Source organism: Meriones unguiculatus, chromosome 15 (assembly GCF_030254825.1).
Source record: "Meriones unguiculatus strain TT.TT164.6M chromosome 15, Bangor_MerUng_6.1, whole genome shotgun sequence".
Classification (NCBI taxonomy): Eukaryota; Metazoa; Chordata; class Mammalia; order Rodentia; family Muridae; genus Meriones; species Meriones unguiculatus.
The window spans coordinates 7,218,881-7,232,913 of NC_083362.1; the positions used below are offsets into that span (position 1 = coordinate 7,218,881).

The following is a 14,033-nucleotide window of genomic DNA, read 5'->3' on the forward strand; positions in this document are numbered from 1 at the left end:
TGAGAAGATATCATGATCAAGGCAATTCATAGAAAAAAAGCTTCTTTGGGGCTCACAGCTTGAGAGGATTGGAGTCCGTGACCCTCGCGGCAGGGAGCATGTCGGCAAGCAAGCACACGGGGTGCTGGAGCACAAGCACAAGCTCATTTTTTTCTTCTTTTAATTGAAAATAGATTTTTATAAACTAGAATATAGAATAATTATAGCTTCCCCTCCCCCAGCACCACCCCACAAAAATGCACACCCTTTCAGGCATCTAAAAATAATAAAATAAGGTAAAATGAAAACAAATAAACCAGAATAGGATGAAACAAACAGAAGAAAAAGCCAAGGAATAAACAAAAGAAATGCATATAGACACAAAGACACAGAAATTCCATAAAAACACAACATTGGAAACCATAATGTATATGAAAAAGACTTGTAAAGGGAAAAATAAACAAATAAATAGAATGCTCAGACAAAGCATTACAAGACAAGAAATGTCCTAAAATGCCATTGAGTTTTGTGTTTGCCATCTATTACTAACCATAGGGTTTGTTCTTAAGAGTGGCCTGTAAGCCAGGTGTGGTGGTACAGGCCTGTAACCCCAGCACTCTGGGGAGGCAGAGGCAGGCAGAGTGCTTTGCACACCCAGTGAGACTCCTTTAGAGAAAACTAATTTGTCATTTTTGGAGCGCTCTCATCTTAAAACACAAGCAGGAAGCAGAGAGAGCTAACTAGGTGTGGCATGTGTTTGAAACCTGGACCCCTGCTCTCAGTCACACATCTCCAAGGTCACACCACCTGATCCTGCCCAGACAGTTTCACCAACCGGTACCCAGTATTAAAATCGATGAGCCTGTGGAGGCCATTATTCAAACCATCGTTCCAACTCACATATCTACACTTTGGAGAAAACTGACAGTTGTAGAATACTGTGCAGCCACTTTGCCATGCTTTGTCTTAATGTATTTTATGATAGAGCACTTGGAAGCTTCCATTCCTAGTACCATGAAGACAACCCCCAAGACAAACATCAGTGTTTACACTGTGAGCAGACCACATAAGCATCAGAATCAATTCGTCAGTGCCATAGTCAAAAGCTTCTGCCATTGGACCTGGGGTTCCTTATGCTAGGACATACTTTGTTAAGACATGCATTGCCAGGCTACCTGCTATTGGATTTGCTGTCTCCCTTAGCAAATCACCTTGAACTTGATCCTTTTATTTCCACCCCCTGAGTGCTAGGATTACAGACATGCCCCTTCTTGGTTTATGCGTCACTGGGGATGTTCCCAAGGTTTCCTGCATGCTAAGCAAGTACTTTACCAGCTGTGCCACATCTCCAGCCTCGGGTTGCACTGTAATCTCTGCTCCTCAGTCTCTTGGGAGACATCTGTATCAGGCAGCGGTTAGCCCTGGTTTAAGCTGGAGTAGGCCAGGGAGTGTTTGTTGACGAATGAGGACTATGAGATTCGGTGGATGAGAGCATGCGCTGTGCCCTCTAGGTTCGATACCACCTGATGTTGCACATCCAGATGCAGCTGTGTGAGCTCTCCTTGTGGGACTGGATAGCCGAGAGGAACAAGCGGAGCCAGGAATATGTGGATGAAGCCGCCTGTAAGTACCACCTGTACATCTGCCTATTTCAATATGTTTTTTAAAACAACTATGCATTTGGTAATTGAGTTTATCTGTGATAAAGTGTTGGTTGGTGTTTGTGATGATTCTTGTTAATGGTCAACTTGACAGGATCTAGAATTAGCTGGATTTGTTCTGACACACCTGTGAGGGATTATATAGGTTAGGTTAGCCTTTGGGGTACCAGTGGGGGATTGATTAGATTAACTGAGGTGGGAAGACATGCCCACTGTGGGTGGCACCATCCCCTGAGTTTGTGTTCTTGGACTGTATGAAAGGGAGAAAGTGAGCTGGATGATAATAGTCATTCATTGCTGTCTGGCTGGAGGTTTGTAACCTGTGGCTTCAAACTCTGCCATGTTAGCATTCCTGTGATAATGGACTATATATAACCTTGAACTGTGAGCTGTCATAAGCCATTTCTCCCTTGCATTCCTTTGTCAGGGCATTTTATGATGGCAATGGAAAAAGAAACTAAGACAGTATTTAAGTAGAAATATGATAGACTTTAGATCAGTGATTTTGTATAGAAAATGTACATGTTTGTGTGAGTGTGTTCACATTTGTGTGTGTGTGGAGACCCGAGGCTGGGCTGTAGAGGTTATCCTCCTCAGTCATTCCCCACCTTCTTTTTGGGACTTGTGTGTCTTCAGGAATCTAGAGCTTACTGATTTAGCTAGGTTGGAGAGGCCAGTTAGCTCCAGAGTTCTGCCTGTCTCAAACAGTAAGTGTCTTTAGAGACAAGAAAAACTGAGAAATTACCAGTGGCCAGAGGAATTATGGGAATGATGGTTGGATTGTAAAGGTTGGTGAGATGGTTCATGGGGCTAGGGTCCCCTGAGCCTGACAATCAGTCAAAGCCCTGGGACTTAGGTGGTAGGAAGAGAAAAAAAGTCAGAGCCCACAACCCTTCCTCCTGTTATGTTACTAAACTTGTTAGAACTGTCTATAAATTTTTTTAAGGTTTTTGTTTTAGCACAGGGCATCTAAGCTTTTTTATTTTATTTATTTATTTTTTGTTTGTTTGTTTTTGTTTTTTCAAGACAGGATTTCTCTGTGTGGCCCTAGTTATCCTGGAACTCACTTTGCACCAGGCTGGCTTGGAACTCAAGAAATTTTCCTGCCTCTGCCTACCCACCCCACCTAGTGCTGGGATTAAAGGCATGCACCACCATGCCTGACTCAAACTTTTTTTTTAACTTTTTATTCATTGTGTTTTACATCATACATGCCAATCCCACTCATCTTCGCATCCCTCCGTCTTTGCAACATCCTCCCCAAAAGAAAATATAAAACAAAAATAAATTATAAAAAAAACATCTTGTAGAATTTGTGGAGTGTCACATTGTGTCCTATATTATAGTCTTTTGTCCACGTATCTTTATTTGCAAATGTTTAGTGCAGTGGGTCCTTGGTCTGGTTTGAGGCCCGGCTTCTACACTGTCAATGCCGAATGCTCACCGCGTGGATATCCTGTTGCTCCCCTGTGTCGTTGTGGTCCTGTAGTTTTGGATCTGGTAGGAACCAGCCCTTCGTGCACTCCGCACAAGGTAGATGTTGGGGTGGGCCAACTCAAAGCCCTGGATCTGGACCCAGGTGTTAGCCGAGTTGGTCAGCCTGCCAGCTCCCCCGCACCACACCACCAGGGCAAGCTTTCCAGCGTGCCCTGGCTAGCTCAGCCAATGCCGCAGTCAGCAAGGGGTAGAGGCAGCTCTCCCACCCTCATGCCTCCTGGGCCGGCTCACCTGTCTCCTCGCCTCCAGAGCCAGCTCCACTGTGCTGCCCAGTCAAGGAGTGCTGCAGTTGATGCGGGTCAGGGCCAGCTTTCATGCTCGTGATCCTGGGCTCAGCTCCCCTGACTGCTGACTGCCGCAGGTGTTGAGGGGCGAGGGTGAGGAAGGCAGCGCCTTTGTGCCCACACCGCCTCACAGCAGATGAGTGGCAAGGCCAGCCCTTCCACGCTCACGCCCTGGGATCGGCTCCCCCCACCACCAGGACCAGCTCTGCTGTGCTGCCCAGGCAAGGTGCCGGGCCCAGTCTCCCGAGAGCCGAGAGCCGCAGCCATTGAGAGGTGGGGCCAGCTCTTTCCGCTCAAACCTTTTGCACTGTAGTATGGCATTGCTCTCTAAAAATGTGTTGGGCTGCATTCATAACTATCCCGGGATGCTTGAAGTCAGTGGGCCTCAGGGTGGATGTCATTAAAAACTACTCCGCTATCTAAGTTAGTTGCTAAACACTGAGAGAGAAATTTGTTCCTCCTGGCTTTTTACTGTATTCTTCACTACTCAAGTTTTTTCTAGCAAATCTGGCAAACGATGGATAGAACTTATTCCTTGTACATAATTTATCTCCTTCACCCTCTTTTGGTCACAATGTCTTAATCAGTGTGGGCCAAGACACTAGATTCGCCTTAGACGTTAGCATGTTAAGACATAAAGAGGACTGAAGCTGTAATTTAGCCATTATTGCCTGGTAATTGTTTAGAAAGTCAATACAGAGTGGCTGCGCCTCAAGGTACCTTTTTGGAAGCACAGTGTCAGTGTTGAGTTTCAGTGATGTTCTTTTCTTTGCTAGCAAAGAATTTTTTTCTCCTTGGTTCCATGTTTTAGACCATTCTGGAGTGTTTAACTGCTTAACTATCTAAGGTTAATTTGTTGAGAACTTTTACCATTTAGATGTTAATGTCATTTAATGAGTTCAAAGAAATAGGGACATGAAACCGTTTTTTTTTTTTAATTCCAGGTCCCTATGTTATGGCCAGTGTTGCAACAAAAATCTTCCAGGAATTGGTGGAAGGTGTCTTTTACATACACAGCATGGGCATTGTCCACAGAGACCTGAAGGTAAGCAACGGCTGAACTTGTGAGCACAGCAGTGGCGTCTCACAGGATGACGGGGTAAGATGACAGACCCTCACTCGTCTGTGTAAGAGTTTGTCACTGCTGTCATGTAAACTGTCAGCCCAGAGGCCCAGGACTCCCGGCTGGGAAGATCACGCAGGCAGTAAAGGGATGCCAGCATGAGGACTGGAGTCTGTCTCCAGACTCTACGCACAAAGTCAGGTCCAGCAGCATTCGCCTGTAATCTCAGTGCTGGGGAAGCAGAGACAAGAGGATCCTGGCGTTCGCTGGCCATCCAGTCAGGTGGATTGAGGAAGATACCCACTGTCAACTTTTGGCCTCTGTATACCTAAACACATGTACACACATGCACGTGCATACACACGAAAAACTACCTGCCCCCAAAAACTTCAAAAGAAACCCTTATTTGAGATCATTTGAACATTGTCTTGAAGGATGAATATAGTGAGGCATAAGTATACTGCTTGCTAATGTAATTGGTGATGGTAAAAGTACTCAGTGTTGGCAGAAGTAGTCATATGGTTTGGTTAAAATCTGTTTCCAGGGGGGGAAAACATTTTTTTTTTTAACCTAAAAAAAAGCTGGGCAGTGGTGGCACACAATTTTGGTTCCAGCACTTGGAAAGGAGAGTCAGGTGGATCTCTGAGTTTGAGGCCAGCCTGGTCTACACAGCAAGTTCCAGGACAGCCAAGGCTACACAACAAAATCCTACTCAAAAACAAAAGAACAACAACAACAAAAAAAAAACAACAAAAAACCAACCAACCACCTGGCACAAATCTTTTATCCAAGTACCAGAGGCTGAGGCAAGTCCAAAGGTCCTCAGGGTTAGGTATTGAGTTATATCTCAAGGACACAAACTAAGATCAAACCCCCAAATCCCTCAAACCAAGCAAAAATGAAAATACAAGTCCAGCAGACAGAAGGATCAGTTAACTTGAGGTTAGCCCGCACTACATAGTGAGACCTTGTCTCAGAAAACCAAAATAAACCACCCCACAAAGCAAACAAACAAAAAACTCCATACAGATTATTTTAGTTTTAATTCTTCAAAGACTATCAAGGAAAGATAAAAATATGCTTTCTCTTTTGGCTGACGAATCTTAAAGCAATTAGCATGCTTTTCTGGCCAAAATTAAATCATGAGAAAGGCATCTAAATGACACTTCAGAAGACTATGAGAGTTAATGTGCAAGTCACTTTAATTTTCTGGAGGGATTAAGGATACGCAGGTTTGTGCGTTGTGATGTAAAGTGAAGTTCAGGTGTTTTCCGGTACCTGTCTATCCAGAAAACACACTTAGAGATGCTGAGGTTCTCCGGCACTGAGGTCGTAGGGTTCTCATTTCAAGAGGTAGGTGAAGTCATAAACGCTGTAGATGGAGTCCCAGAGCTTTGCAGGGAGCAGCTGCTTCAGGTGGAATTTGTGCTTCTCACCATAAACATTTCTGATGTTTCTCTTACAGATGGCCTCTAGGGTTAAAGGCTTTTTGGATAACTTTATTAGGGTTTCCCTTAAGAGGTGGAATTCTGGCAGCATGATTCCTGCAGGTAGAATCCCTTGTTTATTGCTCAGTCTTAAAGGGTAAGTATGATAAAGTAGCCTGGCCAGTAGCGTTACATCTCTGATGTTGGAACCTCGCTGAAGGTACATATAAATTGGAGATTCCCCATTTCTGGTTAAAATGTTAACGTTTGCCTCAAATTCCAGCAAGAGATTGATTATTACCTCTCTGCCTCCAAAACATGCCTCGTGCAGAGCTGTTTGGCCTTCATGGTCCTGGGCATTGACCTGGGCTCCATGATGTAGCAGCAGCCGGATGCAGCCCACCCCTGCTGCCAGCAGCCGGCCGGCTTTGCTTGATGCAGTGCAGACTGCCAGCTTCAGGGCTGTGTTTCCAGTAGATGAGATGGCACAGTTCACGTTGGCCCCGCAGGCAATGAGCGTCTCTATCATGTTTTTATTCAGTATGTCTGCAGCCATGTGGAGGGGCGTCATGCTGGATTCATTAATAGCATTGACATGGGCACCATTTTGAGCCAAAAAGGAGAGAACTGGATAGGTCCCATACGTTATGGCCAGGTGGAGGGCTGAGTGTTTGTTGCTGTTGTCTACCCGGGCGTTAACTTGAGCTCCATGGTCACACAAAATGCGCAGACACATGACAGCATTGTTCTGAATGTCTGTGAGGATCTTTTGGATCCGAGTGCTTGGTTTGGTCCATGTGCTAGAACTGATTGGCCAGTTTAGCAGCATCAGGTGAAGAGTGGTGAGGCCTTGAGCGTCCCTGCAAGGGATTGGTCATGTTAAGGCAGGTGTGCTTCATGGCGGAACTCTGAGAAGTCAATGCTCAGGAAGGCAACCCTGACAAGTAGCATCTGCTAGTTTGTGTTCCCTGTCTCTGTCTCTCTCTGGTGGGAGAGCTTGGGGGGTACAAACTGATTTGTGTGTGTATTCGGGTGCATATGAATGTGCTCGTGTGTGGAGACCAGAGGTCAATGATAACTATTTCTTGATTGCCTTCCACCTTATTTTTGAGAAAGGCCTCGTCTCGTGGCTGAATGTGAAACTCATTCAGCTAAACTGGCCAGCAGGTGAGCTCTGGACTTCCTTCCGTCACCCTCGCAGCACTGTGGTTATAAAGCGCGTGCCCTCACACGGCTCTTACTTGGGTGCTGGGGCGCGAACTCCTCTGTGTTTGGATGGTAGGTGCTTTGCTGGCTCTCCTATCTCCCTCAGCCCCTGTTAGCCATTTTAAAGAAGTACTGGCTGTCTGTATTGCTAAATGTCTTAAGGTTTTTGGGGTCCCTGTTGAGTGAGGCCTAGGTTCTTAGAGAAGGCGTTTCAAGCTCGGTTGTTCCTTCTGGGACTGTGGCCCCTTTCAGGCCTTCTCTTGGTGGTTTCTCTATCCGAAGCATAGGGCATGGCCCTGAACTGGGTATTCAGTAAAAGTGTGTGGACCTCGGTGTGAGCTATGAATATCCCAGAAGTGAATGCTGAAGGGCCAGAACCCCTCTTCACTCGCTTCCTGGCTTTCCCGTCCCTCCCTGCCACGTTCACTCACAGGTGTAGGAGAGTAGATGGCAGGACTTGAGTCTGCGCTTTTCAGAAGTCAGTGGAGCCTGTTCCTCTCCAGGCCCTGCTCCAACCCAGGTGGAGTGAGTTGGCCCTCATCTCAAGAATGCCTCCAAGTTGTCTTTGTTGTGGGAAAGGACAGGGAAGGTTTCTCATGAGAATTTGACTGCTTTCCTGGCGTTAGTTCACCCAGACTTATTTGCGTGAGGGCCCAAGGCTGAGGTTTGGAGAAACAGCAGGGCATCTCAGCCTTCTGAGGGCTTGTAGTCTGGGATGGAAAGCAGGCAGGTTAAAGGGCTAAATGTAGGCAGTGTTCTGGAAAGGTGCAGAACCTGCCCAGGGACCATGTGTGATTTCAAGGGCAGGAAAGTGCCTTTGCAGGAGCCCCTGAAGAGATGGAGTAAGTCAGGGCCCAGGCTTCAACAGGCCAGCCATGGAAAGGATTCGCCAGGCTGGAGTCAGTGGTGCCAGGAGAGGTGCCTGCAAGATGGGTCGGGCAGACTTTCTGATTGTACTCGGAAGTTGTACTATTTTACATAATTGTTTGATTTATCTAGATATATTCATTGGGCCATAGTGCGGGAGTGTGAGAAGAGGCGACAGTAAGAAAGCCCACCATCTAGCTGCTCTTTCTGTTTACTTCCCTTGCTCTTTCCCCTCCCTCTCCTTCTCTCTTTTCATAGTGGCAAATTCCTGAGTGCTGTAGTCCAGACTTACTGTGTTTTCTACAGCTGAGCCAGTATTTCATGTATGTTCATCTAGCTGCCTGATTAGTATTGTATTAGTGCCAGGTTTTCACTCTCACCTTGTCAGGAAAGTTTCATCCAAGCATAATCTGTGCTCAGAATGGGACAAGTATCTTGTGAATCAGTATCTTTCTCTTTCTCTCTCTCTTTACCTCTCTCTGTGTCTGTCTCTCTGTCTCTCACACACACCGCCTCACTTAGCCTTGACAGCATGCTGAGTTGACTTACCTTACTTCTGGGTCAGCCCCGTGCTGTAACAGGCAAAGCAAACTCTGCGGCTTTCGGTACTCGGCGGCTAGGTGGATGGGGAAGATGGGCTGTGTCTGCGGCAGGGAAAGCACAGCGTATGCACACGCGGTTACAGTGCCGCTCGGCGAGGCTCACTCCCAGGGGTTAGCCATGAGCATCAGCACTAGTCTATCGCTGCTTCAGTTCATGCATTGACATTCTGAAACAGTCTCTCTCTGTAGACCAAACGGGCCTAGAACTCAGGGATCCACCTGCCTCTGCCTCCCAAGGCATGTGCCACCATTCCTGGCTAAAGAGTTTCTTCTTCTGTTGCCTGTTTTAAATAACCCATAGCTGGTGGTTTTAAATTACAGAAATTGTGTTTTGGAGCTGAGCATGTTGGTGCACACCTGTTAACCCTCGTACCTGGTCCGTGTGGTGGGGGAGAGTCAGGAGGACAAGGCCATCTGTGGCTATAAAATCAGTAGCAAATTGCTTTGAAATAATCTAGTTCTTAAGTTAACCCAGAAATTGATGAACAAGTACATTATAATTTTTAAGTCTTGCCAAAGCCATTATCAGCTGTGCCCTTGCATTGCCAAGGTCCTCAAAGATAATTTGTGTATGTTTTTACTGTGATGAGCAGAGCTCATTATACACCATGATGGCAAGGTGACAGTGACACAAAGGAGGGGGTGACTTTCTTTTTTGCAAGCAAAAAAGAAAGCTAATTACAAAAGCCAGCCGTGATGGCTCATACCTGTAATTCCCGCACATGGGAGGCAGAGACAGAAAGACTGTTGCATGCTTTAGGCCACTTGGGTAACGTTGTGAGTTCTAGGCCAGCCTAGACTATAGAGTAAGGCCTCGCCTCAAACAAAACCAAATGCAATAATTGACATAAAAATTCTATGAAAGTGTGTATCAGGAATGAAAAATAATTCTCCTACATGACATCATCAGTATGGGTGTATCGGTCTTCTAGCCACACCAGATGTCTCTCCCAACCTTTTGTGTTGAGCAGAAGGAGGAATTGTGGGCTAGGGTCAGGGTGCTGGGCACTGAGTGCTGTAAAGCCTCAGGGACTTAGGGGGACCCCAGGGCATTGAGGCAGTTCTTCCAAAGCCTCTGACTTTTTTTTTTTTTCCTTCTTCTTTTATTTTCTTGAGACAAGATCTCACCCTGTAGCTCAAGCTGACCTAAAAATTACTGTGTATCCCAAGCTGGCCTTGAACTTGAGCAGTCCTCTTGCCTCCACCTCCAAAGTTCTGGGATTAGAGGGGTGTGCTACCACTTCTACCTCACTGCTTCTTTAGCGTGACTGAGGAATAGGGAGTACCTGGCTTAGTAGTCTGTAGCTAGTGGAGTTGGCCAGGATGGTCAAGGGCTGGTTGACAGGGTGGTTTCGGAGAAGTGTCTTGATTGTGTTACAGTCTTCCTTGATTATGGCCTCATAAAGTTTCGAGTGCACTGCAGTGGCCAGGCTTTCCTCCAGCAACATGGTACTGTCAGCCACCAGGTCTCTGCTTCCCCTCTTGGTTATGTTTCCCATGAGGAAGTCGTTAGAGCAAGGGCTGAAAGGTGAGGGGATGCTGCTGTGGTCAGCTTCGTCGCTTATGATGATGACCCCTTCCGCTCAGTTCTAGAACTGTTCTAGAATTGTATTTGTCAACAGAATCCATATTTCTTTCTTTCTTCCTTTTTTTTGTTTTCTTTTGTTGTTGTTGTTTGTTTGTTTTAAGACAGGTTTTCTCTGTGTAGCCCTGGCTATCCTGGTACTCTATGTAGACCAGGCTCACCTCAAACTCAGAGATCTCCCAGCCTTTGCCTCCCAAGTGCTGGGACTGAAGACATGTACTGACCCATTTCTGCTCCCTGCTGGAGCCGGCCCTCAGGAGGCTTTGTCCCCTTGCTGTAGAGTGCCAAGTGTGAGCAGAGTGTCTCAGCTTTCTACTCAGTCATTTCTTAAAAACCACCCAGAGCGGCATCTTATAGCTAAAATCATTTCTCCTTCCCTTACATATCAACTATCACTAAATCTTACAGGGACAGTGAGATGCCTAGGAGCAAAGTGCCTACCACCAAGCATGACTACCCGAGCTCTCTCCTGGGGGTCCGCATGATGGTGCAAGCTGTCCTCTGACCTCCGTCCGCATGCCATGGTGTGTATGCGTGCGCAGTTTTTAAAAAACTCTTAGCAGGACCAAAACAGAGTAAGACAGATGCTAACAAAGAAGTGAATTATGTAAGACTGCAACTTTTAATATTTGCTTTAATTTTAGGGAAATCTTTTTACTCAGTGTAGTATTGCTGTTGCTGGTATTTGAAACGGTCTCATCTAGCTCTGGCTTGCTTCAGACTTGCTCCGGAGCTTGAACTTCTGCTCTTGCCTCTACCTCTCCAGCTGCTGATTGCAGGTGTGTGCTACTTCACACATTACTAGAATTAGAATGCAGGTCTTTGTTGATGCTGGGCAAGCACTCTGCCAGCTGAGCCACATCCTCTACACCTTTAAGTTTTAAATTATTTTCAATTCAAACTTGTTCCTGAGTGGCCAGCTTTTTTACTTTGGTGTAACTGTACATATGTTGTGCTCTGTGTGTGTGTTAGTGTGTCAGTGTGTCAGTGTCAGAGTCAGAGTCAGAGGAGGGTTTTACATGTACTTCCACTGATAAGGGAAGTCCTCCTCCCCTTCTCTTTGGCCCTAACCTATCTGGTCTCATCAGGACTGGTTGTCTTGTCTCCCATGGAATTTTAGGAAAAAAGGGGGAGATGGAAAGACCTGGAGGGGACAGGAGGTCCACAAGACCAACAGAGCCAAAAAACAAACAAATAAACAGAAAAACCTGAGTGCTGGGGGCTCTGAAGAGAATGATACCCCAACCAAGGACAATGCATGAAGAGAACGTAAAACCTAAAACCCCGGCTCAGATGTAGCCCATAGACTCAGTCTCCAAGTGGGGTCCCTAGTAAGGGGAGCAGCGCTTTCTCTGCCATGAACTTGGTAGCAAGCTCTCTGATCACTGCTCCCCACCCTGTGATCAGAGAAGATAGCCCTGCCAGGCCACAGAGCTTTATTCTCTTGATGCAGTCTGTCTCCCTGAACCTAGAGCTGGGAGGCTGACAGCCAGCAAGCTGCAGGGATCCTCCTCCTGTGTCTGTCTGTCCTGTGTGTGCTGGGGTTACAGGCACTCCATTACTTGAGTGCTGGAGACCTGAACTCAACCCCTCATGCCTGCACAGCCAACACTCTTCCTCACTGAGCCACCTCCTTAGCCCAACAACTTTTGTTTGCTTGAAATGGGTTTTTGTTTTATAGTCCTTGATGATGTGAACCAGACTGGCACCATGTTCACAATAATCCTCCTGCCTCCACCTCCCACGTTCTGTCATTACAGGTGTGAGCCTGCATGGTTGTGCTGAACAGTGATTAACATAAGTTTCCACTATTTGTTTTAAGAAAACTGAGTTGACTTTTCCTGCTTATTTGTAGCCTAGAAATATTTTTCTTCATGGCCCTGATCAGCAAGTAAAAATAGGAGACTTTGGTCTGGCTTGTGCAGACATCATACAGAAGAATGCAGATTGGACCAACAGAAATGGGAAAGGTAAGGACTTATTTGCTCACTTATTTTGTTGTTTCTTTTTGCATTGAAGGGGGGGTAGCTGAACATGTCTTTGCGTAGAGAATCTTAGAACTTTCATAGCAAAGCTCAGACAAGGCCAGAAGTTCCTTCAGGAGCTGCAGTGCGTAACAGCCTTTTCAATTGCAGGAACGCCAACACATACATCGAGAGTGGGCACTTGTCTGTATGCGTCACCTGAGCAGCTGGAAGGATCTGAGTATGATGCCAAGGTAGTGTTTGCTTTCGCCCTTTCCTCAGTTTGCCAAGGGAATAGAACAGTAGGTACAGTTCTGTGGCAGAGGCGCTCTGGGCATAGCCGAGTCCTGCAGGGGGCCTGTCACATCAGACCGTCCCAGTAAGGACATCCCCAGGCTGGAAAGCTGGCTTGACCATTGAGAGTGCTCCTTGCTTTCAAGAGTACCCAAGTTTGGTTCCCAATACCAACGTGACAACCCAGAATCACCATGTCTCCTGCTCCAGGGACACGTGGATCCAGTGCCCTCTCCTGGCTTTGGAGGCACCTATACTCAATGTGCATGTGTTCTCGTGTACACACGCACACAAGGAAAATCGAAAAAGATTTCCCTTTTCAACCAACTGCATGTGTGTTGCCCTTTAGGCTACGTGACTATTTCAAAATCCTTGGGCATCATTAAATGTTGAAGTCAGCCTTCCCTTTAAAATGTCACCATTCACCTCAGGAAGCTAGACTTCATGGCGTCTCTTCAGCCTTTTCTTCTTCTGACTGCTAGCTCAGGTAAACAAATGGTTCTGGGAAGTATGCCACCCACTCCTTGAAAGAGCGTGAGGACACTGTAAGGCTTTTAGTCCCTCTTTATTCCTTAAAAACATATAAAAATAGCTTAAAACCTTCAGCTTTTTCCTCTAGTGCTTCACTGGCTTTTCTTTTTTGTGGTGCTGAGGATTGAAACCAGGGCCTGAATGTGCTAGTCAAGTGCCACACCACTTGTGAAAGTCCCAGACACCTCTCACCTGAGGCAGACGCCTGCTTTTGAGGCATGAGACACCCTGCTGTTCCCTTCTTTGGGAACCTGCTGGACAGCCTTACTTTGAGAGGATACGCTGTTAGGGGTGTGCTTCCCAGTGTAACCGCCTTTTCCTCCTTTGCAGTCAGATATGTACAGCTTGGGTGTGATCCTGCTTGAGCTATTTCAGCCATTTGGGACAGAAATGGAGCGAGCAGCCGTCTTGACAGGCGTAAGGACTGGTCGGATACCCGAGTCCCTCAGTAAAAGGTGTCCCGTGCAAGCCAAGTATATCCAGCTCCTGACCAGGAGGAACGCATCACAGAGACCGTCTGCTCTTGAGCTGCTGCAGAGCGAACTTTTTCAGACAACTGGAAATGTATGTAATCTTTCCTATTTTAGTAGTTACAGAATATTTGCTTTAGGTTGGGTTTGATCCCAAGCTCCTGCTTGCTTATTTATTTGTTTATTTATTTGCTTATTTACTGACAGTCTCATGCTGTAGCCCAGGCTAACCCTGAACTCACAGCAATTCTTTCTCAGCAAGCCTCCTGAGTGCTGAAATTGCAGGTTTGAGTCATCAACTCCAAGAGTTGTAGATAAGCTTCTTTCAGTTGGCTCACAACTCTTATGAGGCTGACATTGCTAATCTCCCTTTCCCAGATGAGGAAGACAAGACTGAAGGAAGTTAATGCGTCACACAGATAGTAACAGACACTGTTACTGCTAATTGGGAACAGACCCCTCCACAGGGCTGTCCTCTGACCCCTACATTGGTCCATGCCATGTGCACCTCCCCCCATCCATAAGCACACACCTCATAATAGATCAAAATAAACCCTCTCCTATATTGAGGGCAGACTATTTCACACCGCAGAATGGCTTCAA

At 46.4% G+C, this 14,033-nt stretch overlaps 2 protein-coding genes across 2 annotated transcripts in view; one reads left to right on the forward strand and one right to left on the reverse strand.

The window, feature by feature from the left end:
* The window catches only part of Eif2ak1 (eukaryotic translation initiation factor 2 alpha kinase 1), a 35,856-nt gene that overhangs the window by 19,136 nt on the left and 2,687 nt on the right, over positions 1-14,033 (forward strand). Inside the window, exons 10-14 of the mRNA XM_060368099.1 lie at positions 1,491-1,602; positions 4,366-4,466; positions 12,027-12,141; positions 12,307-12,389; positions 13,291-13,524. Coding sequence (XP_060224082.1) covers positions 1,491-1,602; positions 4,366-4,466; positions 12,027-12,141; positions 12,307-12,389; positions 13,291-13,524 — 645 coding nt within the window. The remainder of the gene's footprint in view (positions 1-1,490; positions 1,603-4,365; positions 4,467-12,026; positions 12,142-12,306; positions 12,390-13,290; positions 13,525-14,033) is intronic.
* Ankrd61 (ankyrin repeat domain 61) lies at positions 5,509-10,085 on the reverse strand. The gene is made up of 3 exons (XM_060368100.1): positions 9,873-10,085; positions 8,534-8,628; positions 5,509-6,771 (listed from the first exon to the last, which is right to left on the reverse strand). Exons 1-3 carry the CDS (start codon positions 10,083-10,085, stop codon positions 5,826-5,828), a joined length of 1,254 nt encoding a protein of 417 aa, XP_060224083.1. The 3' UTR covers positions 5,509-5,825.

Excerpts from the sequence above, each read along its gene's own strand:
- Ankrd61 (XM_060368100.1), bottom strand. The coding sequence starts at position 10,085 with ATGGGAAACATAACCAAGAGGGGAAGCAGAGACCTGGTGGCTGACAGT. Across the intron at positions 8,629-9,872 it reads GCTACAGACTACTAAGCCAG|ACACAGCCCATCTTCCCCAT; the intron begins GTACTCCCTATT and ends TCCCTGCCGCAG. Across the intron at positions 6,772-8,533 it reads GGGGCTGACCCAGAAGTAAG|GGACGCTCAAGGCCTCACCA; the intron begins GTAAGTCAACTC and ends AATCCCTTGCAG.